This window comes from Thalia democratica, chromosome 2, assembly GCF_965202585.1.
Source record: "Thalia democratica chromosome 2, ktThaDemo2.hap1.1, whole genome shotgun sequence".
Classification (NCBI taxonomy): domain Eukaryota; kingdom Metazoa; phylum Chordata; class Thaliacea; order Salpida; family Salpidae; genus Thalia; species Thalia democratica.
Window position 1 is genome coordinate 34,983,510 of NC_139166.1, and position 23,889 is coordinate 35,007,398.

The 23,889-nt window shown below is 25.6% G+C and overlaps 3 protein-coding genes and 1 long non-coding RNA gene across 4 annotated transcripts; 1 reads left to right on the top strand and 3 right to left on the bottom strand.

Annotated features, from left to right (window-relative positions):
• Window positions 1-529: 529 nt before the first annotated feature.
• On the bottom strand, window positions 530-3,405 carry LOC145828557 (uncharacterized). Its single transcript, XM_082936312.1, has 3 exons — window positions 3,258-3,405; window positions 2,567-2,892; window positions 530-604 (listed from the first exon to the last, which is right to left on the bottom strand). Exons 1-3 carry the CDS (start codon window positions 3,403-3,405, stop codon window positions 530-532), a joined length of 549 nt encoding a protein of 182 aa, XP_082792438.1.
• A 4,146-nt stretch (window positions 3,406-7,551) lies between these two features.
• LOC145828558 (branched-chain-amino-acid aminotransferase, cytosolic-like) lies at window positions 7,552-11,250 on the top strand. Its single transcript, XM_082936313.1, has 7 exons — window positions 7,552-7,560; window positions 8,533-8,736; window positions 8,841-8,951; window positions 9,174-9,293; window positions 9,577-9,740; window positions 10,435-10,577; window positions 11,084-11,250. Exons 1-7 carry the CDS (start codon window positions 7,552-7,554, stop codon window positions 11,248-11,250), a joined length of 918 nt encoding a protein of 305 aa, XP_082792439.1.
• Window positions 11,251-12,583: 1,333 nt separating this feature from the next.
• On the bottom strand, window positions 12,584-13,568 carry LOC145829170 (uncharacterized). The gene is made up of 2 exons (XM_082936891.1): window positions 13,442-13,568; window positions 12,584-13,040 (listed from the first exon to the last, which is right to left on the bottom strand). Exons 1-2 carry the CDS (start codon window positions 13,543-13,545, stop codon window positions 12,911-12,913), a joined length of 234 nt encoding a protein of 77 aa, XP_082793017.1. The 5' UTR covers window positions 13,546-13,568; the 3' UTR covers window positions 12,584-12,910.
• A 2,190-nt stretch (window positions 13,569-15,758) lies between these two features.
• Window positions 15,759-16,803, bottom strand: LOC145828559 (uncharacterized). The gene is made up of 2 exons (XR_014369520.1): window positions 16,677-16,803; window positions 15,759-15,941 (listed from the first exon to the last, which is right to left on the bottom strand). It is a non-coding gene; the product is annotated as an uncharacterized LOC145828559 (long non-coding RNA).
• Between the last annotated feature and the right edge of the window lie 7,086 nt (window positions 16,804-23,889).

Sequence of the window (23,889 nt, forward strand, 5' to 3'; positions counted from 1 at the left end):
AATTTAGCAACCAGTTAGAATTATTATTGATAAAAATATTATCTTTGTGCTGAAATCGCTAATTGTCCCTGCTTTGTGATAACAGTAAACTTATTTACAAATTAATTATTTTGTAGCACTGCGAAGTTTAAATTTGTAATAAGCAATATGACGTTTGCTTAACGACTAATTTTTAATACAAAAGCTGTTTTTGTTGTAGCAACGGGCAGTTACAGATGAGCTCTGATGAATGACATATCATTTTCTCCCTCTTTGAATTGAATCTTTGAGTGGAATTCAGTTAAGCGTTTGAAATTTTATAAATTTGTTGCTTTAAAAGAAAGTACCAAATAATAGACTTTGTTGCTTACCAAAACTGATCAAACGAGCTCAGACTATAATCTTACAATAAGCCGACAATGTCTGAGACGTTGGACTTAGAATGATTTAGCTGTGACAATTTTTCCAACTTTACCCACAAACGGTCGCTTCAGTACCTTGTACTTAAGCCCGCTTGGTTAAGATCACAACAGCGGTTTCTCGCGACTACTCATGCCTGATGAGTCCCATGTAGGACGAAACCGGTCGTAGCATTGTCTCGGATGCTGTTGTTGCTGATCTTGCGCTGAAGTTCATTGTTTATTTTTTATTAAAGAAAGTACCAAATTATTAAAATATTCTTTAGCTTGATTAAATTTTTGTACAATTTCACTTGATTTAATACGTCTTTTTTAAATAAAATTTGTTATTAAATATTGTATATTAAACTTTGCTGTGTAACTTGTAACCAGTTACATTTAATTTAAGTTATCATTTCAGTGGTTACTACACTAATAGAAATGATTAAGTCAAAGATGAGCTTAAGACAAAAAAAAATAAGTTTACAGGTCTTGCAGATACTGAGCCATCAGTATCTGCTGACTTAATCTTTAGTTTTTATAAAAAAGATTAGCAATTTATAGTTTTTTAAACAAATTTAACTTCTAAACATTGCTGTTTTTTTTTTTAAAGACTGGGAAGAGCTTTAACCTGGCGAAAAATTATTTAGAACCGAATGCGGCTAGACAAGAGGCATTTTTGAGATTTTTAAGTGAGTGCAATTTGCAATCGTGTGCAGTTTCATGACGTTTTCCGTCTGCTTAATAGATAAACTAAAGCAACTTAGTCTCAATTGTTAAACAACTACTGTTTTTCAACACAGATAGTCGTACGTTATTTAACGTGAAGTTACTGTCTTCTCAGATTTGAACACTGGCTTCAAAATGAGTTATCGAAGTATTTTTTTCTTTAATATAAACACTAGAACGACCTTGCTTTAAGTGATATGCTACTATACCTATATAGCTCGGTCTAGTTTAAGTACCAAAACCTCAGTACTTTTTCAGGTTTCGAACATCTACTGTTGTTCAACCAACTCGGCCTTAAGTCTGATACGCTTTGAGTGACCGTTTGAACCAACTTCTTCAATACCGAGAAACGAAAACAGTCTAAACACGTCTTTATAAATGTCCGTTTAAGCGACTGGTTTGAGCGATTAAAACACATGGTGTAATTAGAACAGTTAAATATTTTAACAGAGGATTTTATAATTACATATCTTAATTTTCTAAAATAAGTCCTTTCGATAAAATAATTCCAGCAACATTTTTGCACCACAATATAACAAACTTATTGTTTTTTCTCAAATAAAATGAGAATAACCAGTAACCATACAAATAACATTGTTGAAGCTTTACAGGCATATAAAGTGTTAAAAAAAAACGCTTTTTTTTAGTGTGTTATATTTAAGACTTATTTTACCTGTAGTTGCATAGCTAATGAAATTAAGTTGTATTTATTTTACTAATAAACTTTTTATAAAATGTTACAATAAAATTCTTTAATTAGAAATGTAAGTTTTAAAATTTTGACAAAACTAGTAAAAATTTAGCAGATTCTTAAAATACGTAATTTGCTTTTTTTTTTCTGATTCATATATTAGAACACAAAAATAAATATTTTCTTGTTCGAGTAAAGTTAAAAAAAATAAACAAACTTAGAAATAATATTATTGCATTTAGGAAACGCTTATTTAATTTTTATATTATGTTTTTTTTTATATTAATAAGAAAGCTGTGTTTTAAGTATTATTAGTTTGTTGACCAACGGTCAAATGTTTTGGTCAAAGGTGTAGGTAGACTGTAGAAAGACTTTTCGGTCATCGAGTTACACACCAACCATTAAATACTTAATAAATAAAAAAAAATTTTTATAAAGTAACGCTACACAAAAAACAACTTGATATAGTATTAATTAGATGTTTAATAAAAAAAATTAAGATCGTATTAAAATTTAATGTAACGGCTTGTAATAAAGTTTACGAGGATGATGTAAGAAAAAGTAGTAGTTTAAGTATTGTAGATTTATGCAATTATTCCTGAAAAGCTGTATTGCTATAAGCAAAGGAAGGTAATTTTTTTACTTCTATGTTTTTTGGTTGTTTTATACAAAAGTTGCGAATAAATACTCGAAAACGGTACAACCCATAAGCAACAGTTTGACATAATAAAGGGCACAAAATAGAAGAAAAGCTTAACCCAACAAATACCTTCAACGAAATTTTTTCATAATTGAGAAAACTGTAAATTTCAGATGTGATTTTAGCAGTATGCAGTATGTAGGTGAAAATCATGTATACCAGGTAATAAATAGAGTTGTAGACAAAAGCAATTAAGTGTACTGGAGTTTTAGTTAAAAATACATCTATAATCATCATTAGAAGAACAACTGCATGAACATGAATGTTCAAAGGAGAGCTAAGATCTCTGTTGTAAGTTGGAGCCAAAACTGTCCAAAATATTATTGTGATGATTAATGAATTGTTGAATGCTAAGTACTGCAAAACTAAACACACCTTGTGAAACCACCTTGTACCTACAAATTGTTTTCGTTTTTATTTATAAATGCAACAACAGTTTGTAAACTTCATAAACATAGAAATATCATTGAAATCACTTTAATGTAATCAATATTACAAAAGAAGTTGAAGTTCTACGAGATGTTATTATTGTAATTTTGAAATAAAAACACTATAAGTATAAAGTAAAAAAAAATACTTACGGTATTATTAATTTACGTGTTAAAACTAAATTTGTTTTAGCTTCATACAAAGTATGTCGATAAAAGTAAAATATACACATACATATCAGTCGTGAAAAAGTTTATACTTACAAAAATATGTTTATAACTATTAGAAGTACTTTTTAGATATTTATGAGCTAAAATAAAAATAGTAAAACTTGGTTGTGATGATTCATTTGTTTTCTTCAGACCGTATACAGCTACAAAACAGGAAATTATGAAAAAGAAGTTCATAAATACTAGGTTCCAATTAGTAAAAAACCAAATGTATGTTTCAATGGTTTTGTAACTTCTTATATGTAACATCAGCCATACTAACATATAAAGTGATGTTGTAAAACGGTAAAAGACATATATGTTTTGATTGTTTGAAAACTGTTAAATTTTTTTAAATTAACTTAACTTATCCCGAAAAATAGAGAATAAATATTCTTTTATAGTATAACTAATATTAGGAAAAATATAAAACTCATTAATTAATTATATTTTTAGTTTCCTCTTTATGTTTACAAACCTTGAAAATTATTAAGTAATTAAAGTAACAACAAATTTTTGAAATATTTAAATTCTATCTTAAATCATTATCCTTCAAAGCTTTTATACAAAAGCAAAAGTTGACGTTAGTTCTCTCTGATTACCTTTCATTAACTAAGATTTTTAGTGTTTTTTTCTTCTGTCGAAATTAAACATTTTTGTACATGATATATAAATTTTAAACTCTGAATAGAAGTTTGAACAAAGCTAAAAAATTGTTAACACTACCAAACAATAATTAAGTAAAGTTTTTGCTTTTCAATAATTAGTTTACTTTTGTACTGAACAAAAAGTTTTAGCTAAATTTGTTTTTACTTACTTGAAATACGTAAAAGTCTTTGGCATTAATGGTTGTCAGTGACAAACTCGAAAGACTAAACTCTTTTCTGCAACTTTTTATTGACATTTTGAACTGATTTTAATAATTTATTTTAGTTAAACGACTTAAGACTAAATACTGCAAATTAAATTTAAAATAACAGCTATAAAGTTATTAAAAAACAAGATACAAAATTTCTATAACAAAACAATGATATCATATCAAATTAAAAAAAAATTCTAAAGTTTTTCTTAATTATTTGTGGTTTAAACATAATACTTTTTAAGTTAAAAGCAAATATGAATTATTCTTATTTTTTTTAAGCAAAAATGTTTTTTAATAAAAAGTTTTGGAACTAAATGAATATAAACAAGCTGAATAAAAAAACAAGAGCACAACAATAAATAAACGCCTTGTGTTAATAATTTTCCTTCTTTTTCTAAAACCATTTTACCTTCATTTGTATTAGTCACTAGTATAACAAGCAACTGTTTTATTAAATAGTCATTAGTTACTACAATTTTCTCAATATAACTTTAGTGTAAAAATTTTAGTACTCAAGATTTTCGTTTTAAACAAAACTTAAAGTTTTAGATTTTGAAAACAAACTTAAATTAAACTCTAACCTAATTTCTTTATTAGTTTTAAATAAATAAACGAAGATTTACCTTAAACTATAGTAAAACTATCAAATATTTAAAATAAGAAAGTAAAAATAGTTCCTACAGAAAAAGTATAAAATGTCAAAAAAATTGATAAAGGTTTTATAAAAGTTTAACTTTATTACTTGTTTTTATTTATATATCTTTTGTATTTGGAACAAAATAAAGTATTAGAAGTCAGTTTTGAGTTTTAAAAGGAAAATTTGAAGTATAGTCTTATCATAGTTATTATTATTTAATGATGATTTATGCTTTGCTGATGATTTTTTAAGATTATTAAGGCCGTAATGTATAATATATGTTACTATATTGTAACTAAAAATTTTATGCAATATTTACACTGGTGTTTTCATTCATACTTTCAGAGATATCACAATGCAGTAACTATTTAAGTCGCATTAATATATTCATTCTAAATCTAATATTTTTTTTTAAAGTCTTAACAATTCAATAAAGTTATAAAAAAGTCTATGAGGTAATGCTACTCGTTTAAACTCATTCAAAGTATCAATATTTATACATTTACCTGTTTTCTGCTAGACAATTAATCCTTATTGGTAATTTAACAATAATAGCTGATTTTCAAGATTCTAACTAACTGTTAGCTAGAACGTGGGATGGTAATCTGCGGTCAGCTTAAGATTTTTATAATGAACATTCTAAATAACCTCTTTAATTATCTTTGATTAAACGACAGAGTCTGTTTGAATAGATTTTATACACAAAGGTATGTCTAAAAATTTTTGTAGTTAACTCTATATAACCTTAAAATAACAGTAGCCTGAAAAGAGTTTTCTAAGAAAAATGTGTCTCACAAAGTTTATTTTTTCAGTATATCTGACCCGTCACTTGTAAAAGGCTGCCGAACCCTAAGCTAGAACATAATAGTAAACTATAGTTTATTTATTTTTTTTCTTTTTGTTTATCTGATTGTTTTATTACTAAATATTTAAATATTTAAATGATAAAAAAAAACTATGTGTAATAGCTCGTAAGAAACTTTATAAGCATGTGGTGTACGACTCGATAACCGAAAGGTTTCTTTGTACACCAGGTCCTTAGATCAAACTTTTTGAGCGCTTTTTTCATCGTTCAATAAACAATATATATAAATGAAACTGTATTTGAAATATAATTTAACATTATTTTTCTTTAAAGACTATGCTACCCGTATACGGCCGGATAATGGTTTGATAAGATTCGGATCCGATATACCAATTATTAATTACGAGCATGTTTTAGAATAACCTTGAAAAATATGATTTAAACGTCTTAGAAATTTGATTAGGTTTATCGGAATTGAAAATGCTTTTTAGTAAGCGAAATGTCTGTTGCTAAAATTTTGATTAAATAATTGAGAAAGTTTTTTAACGAATTTTAACCAATTAATTTCTCAATTTAAGTATTTAAATTTACGTTTGTAGCTTTAACTTGTTAGATAAAATTAAAGAAAACATCGGCGAAAGTCTACAGAGCTTAAGCCTGGACTTTTGTATGCCGTGAAACAAGCTCAAGTTAGAATAAAGGTTTGGTCTTATCAATTCTTAAGGACTAGTAAGATTAAATCTTTATGTTAACTTGAGTTTGCTAAATAAAAGTTATTCATAACTTTATAACAATTATTATTTTCACAAAGCTACAAGAAACAAAAGTTAAAACTTCAGATTAAAAAAGCAAATTTTTGTTAACTAGCATATTTTTGCTTTAACTATTGCTTACATTATTTACACTAAAGTTTTTTTTTAAGTATATAGACAAACACTTGCAGCAATTTTATTGGTTTCTTTAGACTCGATTTTTATAAACCAATAAATTTGCTACAAATGTTTGTATGTATACTAGATTTTTGAATTTATTTAAATATAGCAAAATTTTTCAAGTCACAAAAAAGACAAACTTATATGTATCTATAATTATTGATTGGGATCCGTCACAAGACCTTTAGCGCAAACAAGAAATCATAAGTAAGTAGAATATAATTTTATCATCATTTCTATTTTTTAAGGATACAAATATTGGGACGAAAAAATTTGTAAATAATAAAAATGAAGATGAATAATCAAATGATTCTTTGAATAAAATCTACAAACTTTTATGACACACTAAAGTTCCAAACTTTTTCAAGAGTTTTACTCTCTTTGTCGATAAACTGGCCGTGTAATAAAAAACACAAAACAACGTTGACTTTGTCCTTGACAGACTTGAGTGTTATATTCTAAATATAAAGCTTGTCTACTGATAAGTATGGAAGAAAAGAGTAATTTTTATAAGTTGCAATGGAGCTTAAATGTACAATCTTTTCTAAAATTGAGGTAATGTATCTATTGTTACTAATAGTAACTAAAGTGTCCGTTTAGATTTATCATGCGATTTTTTTTCGTGTGTGTTTGTATTGTATGTGTGTGTTTTTTATTTGTTAAAACCGTTATATAAAAACTTAATGTGTAGCCTATTTAGTTGTCAAGTTAGATCAACAAAGAAAAATGCTTTCGAAAGCTTTACTAAGTAATGGTCACAAAAGTAGATTATTGGTAAGTTGTTGCTTGAAGTTGTCTAAATTCTGTAAGAAGAATAAACCTTTTTGTAAATAAAACTAAAACAGTTGACTAGTTTTTTTGTTTATGAAACATGTAGACGTTATTTTTTTTAAATAAACCAACAAAATAAAACAACACCTTAAAAGTGCATAAGTTCTAAAAAACTATAATTTAAGGTTAAAAAAAGGAGACACAAAATGCTATTTATATTTGTTATTAAATATTGAAAAGTTTGGTACCTGTTTTTTTATTGTGGTATCTATAAAAAAAGCTAAACCCTTTTGAGGCATATATCGTTTTAAAAACCAGTGATTCTCAAGCTTTTCAAAAGCTGTGCACAGCAGATGAGTAAAAAAAAATGTGTAAGTAAATTACTAAGTAAGTACATCATACACATACAATGATTGTGGTTTGATAGTACTTTCCAGTATAAAGTATATTATACATGAGTTTTTTAAGATATCTAAAAAACCTTTTTTTAAATAGTTAGAATTAAGATGTACATTTTATAATAGTAGTTTCACAGCTCAAAAATATTTGTGTGCACACGTTGAGAAACGTTATTATGAACTGTTAAATTTAAAAATATTTTATTCAATTTATGGTATAACTAATTATTTTTGGAAATTGGATGTTTTAAAAAAAGTTTTCAAGTTCAGGTCAACTTACTTTACATGCGTTAAAGTAGTAATCATGATAGTAATGAAAGTTTTTTAAGAAAATAAATAACTACTCTAAATTATATGCAAAATATTTGTTTATAATCTTTAGATAGTACTTTAAACAATTTATAATTAATTTTGGTTAAAGACTGTAAAAATTTAATTTCTTAAAGCAGTAAAAAAGTCATATCATTAAACTTTTGTTTCTTTGTTATGTTCAACTAAATGTTCAAAGAGTTTTTCAAGCTTAAATGTTTCATTATTGCGGTATTATCAACAATAAAACTATTCAATGATATTCCATTTTTGTTGAAGAATGTTTTTGCTTAATGTTACTGCGATGTAAAATTTTAGTACAATAAACTCTCTGAACAGTATGTGTTAGCCTCCTAACTGTTGAGAACTCTCAACTTATTAAAAAACACATTGTAGATACTACATACTTAATTTTTGCAGTTACTTGCATGTCGGAGCTTTTCAGAATCTTTCAAGGTAAGTATTTTTTCTATTTTTATTTAGTTTTTGTATATACTAGATATATTAACCTTTGTATATATTTACTAAAAATTACCCATTGAAATTTTTTGCAACAGCAATTTTGGCAAACACTATTCCTCATTTAAAAACTCTAAAAACTTACAAATTAAAGTTAGTATTTCTAACAAAAAATTTTCCGATAATTCAAAAAACAGTTTTCAATAATTTTCGAAAAATTCTAGGCAGGTGATTTACAAATACTAAGGACAGAATATCCGAAGAACCCCCCTGATAATGTTTCCCAGGTAGCTTTCGGGTCAGTGTTCACGGACCACATGCTGTGTGTTGATTGGTGCCAGCAGGACGGTTGGGGTTCCCCGGTTATAAAACCTCTCACAAGTTTGCAACTTCATCCAGCTTCTTGCATTCTTCACTATGCAAATGGAGTTAGTTTTTAAAATACGTTTTTTTTTTTGCATAAAACACTAATTCAAGCCCTTACCTTTTAACCAAAGAAAGTATTTTATAACGGTAAAACGATTTTTTTTAGCTTTTTGAAGGAATGAAAGCTTTTAGAAGCAATAAGAACGAAATTTGCCTGTTTCGTCCGATGATGAACATGGAACGATTACATGAAGGTGCAAAACACGCCTGCTTGCCAGTTAGTAGTCGAGATACTTTAGTCTTAAAATAATATAAAATAAATTTAGTTTATAAGATTCTGATAAACTTGTTTATAAACACAAAAACCTACTTGCACTTTTATATTGTATATCTAACGATTTAGATTTTTCTTTCTTCATTTAAACACGTTGCTATAGTTCTGGATTAATACGTTTAGAATTTCTAGTATAAAAAAATAAACAGTATTAGCTACCAACAGACTTTTGAAAAAGAAGAATTACTTAAGTGTATCAGTCATCTTGTTTATCTGGATAGAAAATGGGTTCCTCACCAGAAAAGTACTTCACTTTACATTCGACCAACTTTGATCGGCACTGAGGTTTGTCTCATATTTAAACAAACACAAATTCAATCAAGTTAAAAGTGTTTTTTATTAATATATTATTTAATAAATAACTTAGTAGCATCTTTTGTTTTATAAACTTTATTTTAAATTAACAGCACTTTATGTACACGTTAAAAGTTCAATTTTTTGACTATTTAATTTATTGAAAGTTAATATAAATATAAAATAAATATAGAGCAATGGTTGCAGCAAAGTATATATAAAAAAAAGTTATGTTTCTATACCTGATAAAATAACATAAAAAATATTTTTACAGTCGAGTTTGGGCTTAAAACGACCAACTAAAGCACTTCTATACTGCATATTATGCCCTGTAGGACCTTATTTTTTAACTGGCACATTCAATCCTATATCTTTACTCGCAGACCCGAAATATGTGAGAGCAAGTAAAGGAGGTTTCGGCAGGTTCAAGTTTGGAAGGTTTGAGCAACTTTTCATAATACTTTTATGTTTTTGATCGTCTACGTTAATCATTTTGTTTTTGATAGGTTATTGCTAAATTTTAGCATTTGTTTTAAATCAACATTCAACTAATTTTGTTGCGGTATCTCAAATTTTCAAAAACTATATTGTATATTTTATACCTTATAATACTATGTAAATTGAATAAAATTTAGTTTCAATTAGAATTCTCATACATTTTAAAGATTTTCTGTATTTAATCCTTGTAGATTTAAGATAACATTTTAGATTATTTAAATTTTTAATTTTATTAGTTTCGAAATTAATTATTTAAAGAAGTTTAATTCGTACAAATCAAAGTCAAACTAATGGGTATAGCATTTTTATTTGTTCAAAATTAAAAAAAAAATTAAATAGATACATAGGACATTAGATACTCCTAAAACAAAAATAAATATTCTACACAAGATTTATAAATGTCTTATGCGTAGTATGTACCGTATTACACGACTGTGAAAAGTTTAAGAAACTTCCGTGATAAATTTAATTTTTTCTTTGAAATAAACTTTTCAAATTCTATTATTTAAATTAGTTTATATACAAAAAAAGTTCTTAGGCTAATTATAAAAAAACTATTTTATTTAAGTATTTATATTTAAATAAAATTGTATACTAAAAAGCTTTCTTGAGTTTTTTGTACCTTAACTTTCAGCAATTATGGACCGACTGTTTATATATCAGAACAAGCAAAGGAACATGGATGTAGTCAAGTTTTATGGTTGTATGGGAAAAAAAGGCTTATAACAGAAGCTGGTACCATGAATATATTTATTTTTTGGAAGAACATAAAAGGAGGTCAATTTTTACTTTCAGATTTCTTGACTTATAATAACTTTTGCAACAAAACTGTTAAGCTTCACCAATAAGTAGTATAGTTTATGTATCTTGAATTATTTAGTTAAATGCCTTAACTAAAAAAGATTGCTTAATTTACTGAAATGTAAAGAGCTTATTTAAATAGAGGTGTGCAAAGTAAATATTTTATTCACGACCGGTTTCGGTGGCAAAAAATTGCGACCTCTTCAAGCAAAATAAAATATTAAACCTATCTTCTTATCTTTGTATCTTGAATTATTATAGAAATTTTTCTTTTGAAAACAATGTTTAAAACTGTTACTCAAAAATATATGTAAATCTTATGCATTCTCTACACTTTATTGAACAATATTTTAAACAAATATATAAAAGCCAACTATAACTTTAAAAAAATTACTTTTAGAACATTCATAAATTTTTTTTCTCATTTGTTATAATTAAGTTTTACGTATACTTTTTATATTTAATATTTTTTTTTAATATAGAAAACGAAGTAGCTACTATGGGATTAAAAGAAGGTCTTGTACTTCCAGGGGTAACTCGTGACGCAGTAATAGAGTTACTAAAAAGGGAAAACTTTTTAGTAAAAGAAACAAATGTTACAATGGAAGAGTTAAGAGAAGCTGTTGTTGAAAACAGAGTTAGTTCTTGAGTTTTTCTTTTATTTTGTGTTATGCCTTTATGTTGAAGTAACTCTTATTTACGAAATTATCTAGCTTGTGGGTTATTACCAAAAATTGTTTTTTTTTAGGCTTTAATAAGTTTAAACAGATAAAAAAAAGTTTTAAAAGGTACTAAGTAGTATGAAATAAAATGGTTAAAATACCAAAGTATTGACCTCTCACTCATTTTACTATTATGTTTCCCGAAGTTTGTCCAAATTAAAGCAAAAATAAGATGAAAAAGATTTATGAACACCACAAAAAATATTGTTAAAGATGTAAAGAAAGACATTTCAGTCATCGAGCTATACACCAATAATAATAACAGTGTTAATTAATTTTTACAATTTGTCGTTAGAATTAAAATTTTTAATATATTTTTAAAAGTATTTGAATATGTAAAAAAATATCTATTTTTTTATAGTTTGGTTTTGGTACTGGTTTTAACTAAAACATTTAAACATAAGTCGCTCATTTTTTATGACGTTTATGATTTTTATTTTCAATTACGACGTTAAGCCAAAAGGTGATCAATTATCTATCTATAAAAACCTCCTCAAAAACCCTAGTTGTGCTGAGAACTACCTGGATAGTAGGTCCAAAATTCTATCCAGAGCGAGAAGTTCTTACCATTTCTCAGTTCTAGAATCTTTGTTTAGTGGAACTCGCGAGCCGAGGATTTGCAAACAAAGAGAGTTTTACAATTTAAAACTTTATAAATAGCGTGTTTAAGGTATTAGTGTTGTCGTTTTTTGTCGTATTTTGTAATGTACTTTTCACTTTTTGTTTATTTTAGTATTAAGTAAAATATGTACTATCTTAAATGTTTTTGTTTTAACAGTTTTGTCTTTTAAATAACTTGAAATCAGCAGAGTATAACTTAACTCTAATTTAAACCTTTTAAACAGACTTTTATACTTATGACGTAACTATTTGTAGCTAGACATTTCAAAATCATTGTATATAACTAGATTTACACTATATTATTATCAGTTTTTAGCAAGAATATTCTGATGATGTGCCAAATGAAATTAGTTAATAAACCTTGTTAGAATGAGTGACTTATGTTTAAGTTTTATATTTAATTTATGTCTGCAACGTATTTTAACTACTTTAAATGGTTTTATGGATTTCGATGTCACGACTTTGCCAAGCTTTGTTTTACTAGTGCAATATATATAAACTTTTTATTTTAGTTTTAATTGTATAATGTAAAGTTTTTGTGATCTAAATTAAATTTAGATTAAGTTTTATCCTAATTGGTTAGTGATTTTAAAGATGTGTATATGACTATAAATAAATACAACCAAACCATTAGATGCTAAGTTAAATGTTTAATCATAACAACTAATTTAAAACAGATTAAGCAAAAATAAAATATCATACAAAAAAATTTAGAGCTCAAAAACTTTTGCTCCCGAAAACTTTATCAGATATATCTAAAAGTAATTTTAGCCAGTGTTGTTATTACTTTAACTGTTTTTATTATTCTTATTGCAAAAAAATACAAATTTTAAGATAAAACAAGTTCATTTAAAATCAAAACTAAAACATTTTCAATAAAAGAAGAAAACTAAGCTTTAAAAACTTTTACGGTTAAAAATGTCGGTATCACAGTCTTAAACTATACAACATGATAGTTACTCATGTTTACTTTCCGACGATGTTAATAGGATGTTCGCACTCTCCACCAGTTTCCTTGTTTAGTACCTCGTATCGACACTCATCTTCTATAAAATTAGCTTCACAATCTTCATGCACATTAGTTGGAGTAAACAGCCTAAAAAAGTATTGAGCTTTATCCTTTTTATCTAGTTTAAAAAAATAACTATTGTTATTGAGGAAAATTATATTTTATATAGATTATTTTTTGCGTGAATTTTTTGTTATGGATTTTATATAAATAACAATGTTTTTATCTTACAGACTATTCATTTTAAGTTTAAAATTTATTCAAATATAACTATACAGCTTAATATTGCTAAACATTGATTAGTTTTTTGGAATATTTTTAAATAAAGCCTCTATAATTTGTCTCCTTTTATTTGTATAAGTGTATAACTTATACTTTTTTAATATATTTTATAATATTAGCTTTATTTTAAAACATTTTTTTTGTTTAACTTATAGTGTTATGTTTTATAAACAAATTTTCATATAAAAATTCATTAATTAGTTTACTTTGAGTAGCAAAACTTGAACTCGGACTGTGAGTAAAATCTAACAACATGTTCTTCTGGAAGTTTTTTAGCTTTCTCTTCGGTAATAACTGAACACCTTTTCATAACATTTGTCTTAACTTTTTCTGCATATTAATATTTAAATCTGAATTTTGTTTTTACTGGTTAATACAAACTAAGTCTTTAGATATGAAAAAAGAGGTCTGATGTTTATTCAATTGATAAAGTAATTGAGTTGTACAACAAATCATAAACTTGTTCAGACAAACACGCCCAACAAACTGTTGAAAAAAATGTTTTTACTAACGGCTTATACTTATATTGCATTTGTATTGAGAAGGTATTAAATCTGACAAGAACAATTCATTAGTGACATTTTCGTCTTATATCAATGACCATAAAAACTTTACCAAATAAGTGACTTTTTAAATATCCATCATGGGTAGGGGTCAAATATGCACGAGGGGACCTTTTTGCACGAAGGGTCACTTTTGCACGAAGACACTTTTGCACGGGTTGATAATATTTCAATTTAATTAATTTTTATTAACTTTAATTTTTTAGTTGTATTATATTTACTATCACTGTCACCTCTAACCCTTACCCTAGGTAGGTAACTTTTTTTTCTTCTTTTTGTTTTTTTTTTTTAATTTAACTTTTATTTTTTGTTTTTTCTTATTACAAATTTCATTATTGATTTTTTGTTATATATTTTTTCTTACTATCACTGTTACCTCTTACCGTTACCCGCGGTCGGTAACTTCTTTTTTGTTATTTCTTTTTTTTATTAGTATTGTTGCATTTTTTCTAATAATTTTCTTAATTTTTTCTACTCTCATGCAAAAATGATCAATCGTGCAAAAGTGACACCTAGGGCAAAAGTGATCCGTCGTGCAAAAATGTCTTCGTGCATATATGACTCGTTCCCATTCATTGTAGTTTAAAAAGTGTTATAAATTTCTAATAATAACTTAATTACTAAACTAAAACCTATAAGTGTTTGCAAATAAATTAATAGCAATAAAAGTAGTTGTTTCTCTATTTTTCTACGTATTATTAGTATTGTTTATTGAACGAAAAAAAAAACGCTCAAATATTTGGTTGAAGGACCTGGTGTACGAAAAACTTTTCGGTTATCAAGTCATACACCAGGATACCGTTTAAAGTCATGTCCAGGACACTTATACTTAGACGTATACTTAAACAACTGGAAGTGAATTTTTTACCTATCCTTCTTTATTCCAAAAAATTAAAATATATATTTTTGTAAAAAATGATTTTTTCAAAGTTACAGTTTGAAACACTTTAAGTAACACCTTATTTCACTGTAGTAACTGATTTCATATAGATTGCTTAGACTGTATTACTTAATTTTTAATTTTCTCTTACTTTTTAAGTTTTAATTAAATATCTTAAATATCTTTAAAATTAAAAAAGAATATTACAAACCAGCTTGAGGATTACTTTATATAAACAAATTAAAAGCAATAAAAAACAATTTAAGTTGATTTTAAGAAGTATTAAAGTTTTAGTCTTGAGACTATTCTACGTGCTACTTATAAAATCTTCAGTTTCCAGCTAGTAATTTCAAGGCTTTGCTTGAAAATATATAACAACTACTATGAATCTAGAAAATCTTAAATTATATCCTAATAAATAAGTAGTTCAAAATTTATTTATTATTAAAAACAAAGTATAAAACTGTTAGAAAACATCTAAAATATTTTAGAACTGTTATTTGCTTAGTATTGTTTTTGAGTTTTATATGACAGCTTAATTTTTTCGAAATAGGGAAGTAATATTTAAAATATTTTACAAATACACTACTATTTATGTTGCTAGAGAAAGCAAACAGTTATTACATTTTTGTTTAAACATAGTTTAGCTACTCAATGTTTAAACTACAAAAAAAAAACCTCAGAAGCTAAAAACTAAATTAATCCTATAAAAAATGTTTAAAAAAATTATTTAATCTTACCTAAGTCTCTATTGTAACGATTAAAAACAAAACAAAAAAATTGCTGAAGGTTATTGAAAAATATGTTCAAAATAAATTTTTGATAACAAACTATTATACAGAATTTTATTGTAATAAATTTACTCTAGTTTTATTTAATCATTAATATTAAGGTATACATTATTATAATAGAAACAATTAAGTACTCAAGAAGGTTAAAAAATCCTTTGAGTGTTGACCAATAACGTTTTTTTCTACTTATAAAACCTGGTAAGTATACACAACAGTCAAAAGCTAATAATCACAAGTACGCAGAATATACTCAAATCTTAAACAGTGTAAGAAATAAGCTCTAAAAGGCTCAGTAACAAACCAGTAACTGCTTAGAAACTGTACATTCACAGTACATGCAGGTATGTGGTTCCCAAGAATCCCCGTTTCCATATCGAATACCCGTGTTTCTATCGAGACAAGATGTTTCTGTAAAGGCCTGCGCATTACAAATACCCGAGTACAATGCTATTACAATAATCAACAGTACCTCCTGTTTCGAATATTAGTTTTACTACTAAAAACTTAAATTATTTGTTTTACTTTACATATCGAAAAAGTTACATTACCAACTGATTATTCAATTTTTATCAATTACTTTGTTTATCAATTAAATAAAAAAAAAATCTGTAAATTTGTTTTTATTAAATAAGTTTACCACTGAAAGAATTTTTTTATTGTATCAACTTTATAACGATAATATACAAAGTTTACCATTTATAAATTGTTAATTGAATATAATTAATAAATCGAATCTAAAAAATATGGCCAAAAGACCTGAAATATAGAATGATCTTTTGGTAATCTAAGCTAGACATAATTTTATTACTTTATTAATTATATTCTAACAATATAGATTTAGACTTTAATATTGATAATAATGAAAAATAAGATGAAATACACAATAAAATTAAAATAAAGTAGAACATTAAATTTAAAGTAATTTAGCTTGAAGAGTAAATTTTATTTAAGTGGTAGAAAAAAATGCTTTTAACAATAAATCAGACTTATTAACTTTCTATTATTTGTATTAAATAATTAATCTCTATAAAATTTTGTTTTAAGTTTTATTAGCTTTTTTTAAATATTCTTTTGTCTAATTATAAACAAAGTTTAAGCTTTTTTTACCTGAATTTATATTACGTCTTATACTAGCTTTAGAATTTATTTTAGTTTAATAGTTATAAACTTAATTTTTTCAATATCATATGAAAACTACTTATCTAACCTTCATGTTGGTAGTTCTTGATTTAGTCTTTGTAAGTAGAAGCAAAAAAAAGCTTTAACTAAGTTCGTGGAAGTAAGTTCGTTGACAAATTTGATTTTTTTTTAATGTTAACGAGGAATAAACTGCCAGTTTGCAAACAAAGGTGTTGTCGCAGACACAACAAGCTTTAAGTTTGTTTGCACTAGAAAAAGTTGTTGTAAAACTTTAAAAGATTGCCCGAATACTAATTTTTATTGCTAAAGAAAAGTTTAAGAAACTAATCTTAAACGTAATCTAAAACAACTTACTACACAAATTTCTAAAATATGATCTAAGCTAGATTTATTTATATTTCCATAACAAGTTTATTAAAATTATAGCTATAGTTTAAATATTAGTTTTTAAAATGTTTTACATGATTTAAAAAAGTATTTAATTAGTAAACAAAACCTGTCTAAAATTGTAATTAAGACCATATTAATCTTGTTTTTAAGGAAAAAAAAAAGTTTATGTTTTAAACTACGTATTAAAAAGTAATATAAAAGTTCTTTTTTTTTTTTTATAAAGTTTTAAAATTAATAATAAATTTCTAAAGAGAAAAAATTGTAAAAACTTAATAAAAGTAAATGTATACGAAAAACTAATAATCTGACTACTAATAAAACAAGCAACGTTATCTGACATTAATAATAATAAAATAAAAATTGTTACTTTTTTTCAAAATATATTAGTTACTTTATTTCTGTAAATTTCGATTTATAAAATTAATTTTGTAAAAGTATCGATGATTTTTACAATAGTTCTTAAGTGCTTTGAATCCACATTCATGCTTCTTTTGTTGTTTTAAAATAGTAATAAAATTTATTTAAACCTTAAAAATTTATTTAATTGCAATTTTTTTTACCCGATTAAAAAAAAGTCGTTTAGTAAATTTATTTTTAAACAAGTTATATATTTATTTACATAAATACACATTCTACATTTGACAGGTTTACGAAGTGTTTGGAACTGGTACGGCATGTTCTGTTGCCCCTGTAAAAGAAATAGTATATCAGGATAACAAACTAACATTTGTTGATAACCAGTTTCAATTAGCAACAATGCTTTACAAAAAACTGCAAGAAATTCAAGTAAGTTAATTTATACATATATATATCGTCTTGTCCAGGACTATGTATACATATATAGTCATGGACAAGACGACGTTAAAAGGTATCCGTGGTGTGCGATTCGATAACCGAAAAGTTCTTCATGCATCAGGTCCTACGTTGAGCGCTTTTCCGTCCTTCAATAAACTATAATAACTTTATTAGAAATGTTAGACAATGCAAGCTTGAAATATAGAAAACTTATACACCGATCAACTAAAGATTAACATAAAATTAAAGTATTTAAATTAGTTTGTAGAAAGTTTTATCGTGGTTTAATTTTGAATAAGTTGTATGAATTCGCACATTCAAAAAATCTAAATCACTACTTCTATTACTTAAGTATGCAATACCAATACTTTTATTCAATTTTTATACATATGACATAAAATTTAGTATTTCAAATCGCATAAATCTACTAAGTACAGTAATCTTACGGTTGAGTACGCTTTCAAACACAGCTAAAATCAACAAGTCTTTATCTAAGATTTCAAACACTAAACCTAAACTGAAGTTGTAAAAAAAACTGATGCTTACAGATAAATAAAAAAATACCTAAAACCCTCGCTATAAATATTCTTTCTCTTAAGTCTATTAAAAGTGTTAAATCATTTATTTAAAAATAAATTAAAGATAGACTTGACTTTGAGGAAAGCTTGGTGAATAAAGCATCAAGGCCGAAAACGTTTAACGTAGTGTCTGTTTTATGTGCATATATTCAAGTTATATATTTTTGTTGTTTATATAGCATCGCCTAAGTTATTTTATTATATATGCATAAGAAAAGCAGGCTGCTGTTAATGAAAATTATGAAAAGTTAAAACCTGCTTTTAAAAGCTTTCAAGTATTTTGAAAACACAATTTGCCAACAACAAAAAGAGTCTGCTATACTAAAACGAAAGATATGTTTCAATAATCTAGTTCTTAGTAATACCAGTTGTACTTTCCTATTTTTTCATTAAATTAATAGCTTTAATTTTCCTTAAATGTGGCATTATTATGTTTAAATCATTAAGTATATAAACATCATTTGCACTATTCGTTGTTTTGTTAAATATTTAAATAGTAATCTGTGTGTTTATTAGTACTTTTGAAAGTATTCTTTTTATTTTTCGTCCACTTTCTTTAAGTATGGGAAAATTAAAAAGTTAAAAAATGAACTTTTACCACAAAAATGTTTTGACTAAAAAGTTTATACTTAACCGAAAGTAAGTATTTAAGAGTTGCGTATTCTAAAATCTAAGTTGTTAATGATAAAAGTTGTAATTAAGCCACGGTTAAATTAACTGTTATTTTGCAAGTCTGATCACTTTATTAATAAAAAATAAGCTTTAAATTTCACCCTGCGATAAAAATAATATGTTTAGTGTTTGTTTTGTCAACTACATGTAGTTTTTAAATGTCTTTATTTTGTAATATATACTAAATTAAAAATTTAAAAAAAAATAATAACTTTATTGCACTGTTAGTTTATGAAAATGATAAGTTAATAGAATACCACTCTTCAGTACGCAAAAACTCAAAATGAATGGATTTATTATGTATGTAGATGAAAGCTAATTTCAATTCAATAGATGAACAAAAAAAGAAGAAAAATAAAATAGCAAATATTTGAAAAACAACTTTATTTGGTAAAACAAAACCTTATTTTAGTTTCTTTCTTAAAGAAATTCAAAATTAGTTTTTTTTTTACGTTTTTCAAAGTTAAATTTATAATTTTTTTCTAAATAATTATAGTAATATAAAATACTAATAATTTCATTAATTTTAAACGAACTTTGTTAAAGGATTAAATACAAAATAAGTATAATTGAATCAGATAGAATTGAAAATAGATCACTTATTAAGATTATTGGTTCAAGTTTTTAACATGTATTGCTTATATCGCATTAAAGCTTAAATTTTAAAAATTCTACTCAATATAATTTTTACGAAAGTACTTAGTAACTTAAATTATTAATTTAAGTATATAAAAAAATGACAAAAACGCCTTTAAGTATACCAAACCATGATTTTATTTTAGTTAAAACTTAACCGCTACCTTCAAGTAAGGAAATTAATAGTTTATAAAGCTATACCTACAATTAGTCTTGATTTTAACCTTAAAAATAACTTTTTTTTTTACTATTACTACCTGAATAAAAAAATCCGAACATTTGTTAAATTGAGCACATCTCTCTAAACCAGGGTTTCCCAAACGTTTTTTCAAAAGGCCCCCTTTAAAGAAATTTAAAAAGCTATGGCCCCCTCCAACAAGTTTACTCAAAAACCTACCATTAAAAAACGCCTAAGACCTTTTCTTTTGCTCTTCATCAGCAACTCCAGAATATTTAAAGTAAGTTTGAAATTATAACCTCATGGCCCACTTTAGAAAACCCTGCTGTAAACTATCAGAAAGACCGCAGTAATGACTATATAAATAAAAAACCTAGCTCTAGTGGATATTCCATACTATAATGAGTTGTGTTAAACTTTTTGTATAGTTTATACAACGAACTTAGCATAACACATTGCTATTTTTCTTTTTTTTTTTTCTAATTATATATCTTTTCTATTAAACTTTAGCTAAAATAAGTGTTTCAATATGTTTTTATTGTTACAAGGATATTTTTATTCTCTGCAACTGAAAAAACTTAAGTAATCTAAAAGAACACTTAATTGTTAAAGGTATATAATGCTACTGGTTATTGACGATAAAAACTTATAATTTAAATGTAAAATGTTCAAAATATTAAACTTTAAACAAAAATTTGTGTAAAAATATTATAAATACAAATATATAAAGGCTATAACAACAATAAAAAACAATAAATTAGTCTATGAAAAATAACTAGAATTCGGATAGTATACTGGTTAATGGTTGTATATATAAAGTAGTGATCAACCGGATCCGGATCATAAATTTAAAAGAAATTCGGATTCAGTTTATAGAGAAGAATTTGCTTTTCGCGATCAGCTTCTTTTAGTTAAATACTTAGATTATACTTTTTTGCTTAAAAAACGTGTTTTATATAAATCTTTACTGCTCGTTAGCGCTTTTCAAACTTTTAACAAAACTATTAAGGTTGTTGTTTTCGAAAGTTTTAGAATTATTTATTTATAAGCATTTATTTTAAAGAAGAATGCATATATGAAATAAAATTATATTTCAAAGCTTTGTTTAAATAATAAAAGGACGTATAATATTTAGAAAGTTATTCAAATTAAAATAAAAAAAAATTCTGTAAAATTTTTTAACTACTGATTTTATTAGAAAGAAAACAAAAAGAAATACTTTATGTTTAAGTAAATAGTTTAAAAATTTAATTTTACCTTAAATTTTGGTTTCTAAAAGACTAAAATAATTAAAAGAAAGTGTACCATGTGGATAACAAAAAATTTGATTCCAATTATATAATTTTCGGTATACTAACGTTTCCCTCCCGAGCGCAGTTCCCTCCCGCACGATTCCAACCCGAATCATTTCCCACCCGATTAATTCCCAACCGATCAATTCCAACCCGATTAATTCCCACCTAAATCTATTCCCAATCAATTATCAAGTTAAAATTAATTTATTGTTGTACGAGTTAAAAATTTAAAATGAAAGCAACTCACATCAAAATTGTAGTTTTTATTTTTTATAAAAACAGTTAAAGAATAAATTTAGTGGTGTAAAACACAATTTTTTGATTAAAGTTTTTGAAAATCAAACTGTTATTATTAGTAGTTTTATTGTATTTTTATTCTAATGCAGGTTTTCTTTGTTGATTAAGAACGGTAGTTTTAAATAATCGGGACACGTTTAAAATCCACCCGCGATCAAAATCCACCCGCGTTCAAAATCCACCCAGTCAAATTCAAGAACTGCTTACCGATCGCGCGTAAGGGTTAAGGGTAACACTTATAGTAAAAAAAATATAAAAAATAAATGAAAAAAATGCAAAAATTACATAAAATAAACTATTAAATAAAGAAAATATTTTTAAAAAATCGGGTGGATTTTGAACGCGGGTGGATTTTGATAGTATATAAAATAATCATGGCTCATGGTTAGCAGAAAATTGACTTGTTACTTGTAAAAGGCTTTTGTAGCTAGTAAAATTAAATCCAGAATTTATATAAAGCACATTTTAGTTTTTTAGTATCGAAACTATTTTTTTTAAACATTTACATTGATTTTAACATTGATTTTAAGTTATTGATGCCCACGGTCAATTTTTATAGGAAAAAGGTCTTTTACTAGTAAAAGGCTACCCTTGTTACTTAGGTTTAGCCCAGATCAAGCTAAAAATATATTTATTATTCAGAGAAGCATTTTTTTAAATCTTAGCTTTAAAAGTACCAATAAACTTCATGTGTACTATATTTAGAAAAAAATAAGCTTAATACTTCTATCAATGTAAAGATTGTTTTTTCTAAACAATATGTTTCATTATTTATGTGAAAATGAAGTAAGCTTGAAATAAATTTTAAACAACTAATAAAAACTTGCAGTTACACAAAGACTGTTGTTTCAGATGGTTTAAAAATAAAAGTACAAATACATTTGTGTGTCTTACTATATAATTTATAATAAATAAAACCTAAAAGATATAAATTTTGTTTAACGGCATGTTTATTAATTGTCTTCCATGCTATTTTACACGTCCTCTAAAAACTAATCTAACTTAACATTTACCGCTATCGAACTTTTAAATAGTATTTTTCTAAACATGTGTGTTTTAAAGTTATAACAATTAAGTTATTAACATCAATAATGTAGTTTGAAGTTTGCCGAAGCAAAAGATTTGAAGCTTCAGCTTCCTCTCCTACTGGCAAAAACGCAAGAGCTAAAACATGTTTTATAAACAACGCAAAAAAGCCATCTTCATACGTGAGCTAACTTTAAAAAACTACAGAACGTTTACTTCATTAATGTCAGTTATATAATTTCTGCCTCCAAGACAACAAACCGTACCTTATTTGACTTATTAAAAGTGAAATTTAAATTATGTATAAATTTTTGTCGGTTAAAAACTACCTAGTTTTATTAAAAATACGAATTGCCTTTAATAAATTACTTTCTACCAGTGTTGCAAAAGTTATATGTTTGTTATACCATCTGAAAACCAAGTACCTAATAAACGTTTGCCTATTTGTTTGTTTAAGTTAAAATTTCACGCTTAATTAGGTAATTTGCAAATTTAGAATTTTATTTCAAGAAATATGCACCTTAATATTTTAATGTGTACTGACCAGTTTAATTTATTATATATCATTACACTGATACACTTTATCATTTTAACAACTGTTTCATCTATTTTGATAACAAAAATTTTATTAATTTAATAAATTATTTCAACTATTGAAATAGTTTACCTCTAGTTTTATCAATTGTTATATCTAGTGTCATGGACAAAACGTTAAATTGTATCCAAGTGGTGTGCGACTCGATAACCGAAAAGTTCTTTGTGCACCAGTTCCTAGGACCAAATATTTTGTGCACTTTTTTGTCGTTCAATAAACAATAATTTGGTTGTTTAAGCGATTTTTATACTCGTTTTATTAACAATTAAAATTTTGGAAACAAAACACAAGCAAATCTGCTTAAACAAATAATTATATGTAAAGAACGTTTTTATTTAATAAAATCTTCCTTTTTGTCTTGTTTTCAGGGTCGCTCAGACTCCAGAAAGCCGGTCTAAGCACACCCCGGCGGTTGAGTACAGCTTATCGATATGAACTATAAAAAAATTAATTTAATTAATATTTCTACTTATTATAAGTTATTTGAAAAATATTTAAAAATTGAAAAACGTTATCAAAAAGAACTCATATGATCGAAAAAAGAAATGTGAATGAACTAGTATAAAAATTTTGATTTAAAATACAGTAATCAGCTAACTATGTTCGCACTTTAAACACTTCTCAAAAGTGTATGCCGAACCGGCAGTGTTTACCTATGAAGTTTTAGTCTTTTACTACTTAAGTTAAGCCTAATACAAATATGTTTAAATCTAGTTAAGTTTAAAAGTAATTACTAAAGCTAAATCCCACAAAACAAAAACTTTTATCTTAAAAACAAAACATATTTGCTGAAAATTTGTTAGAAGTTTTAAGTATTT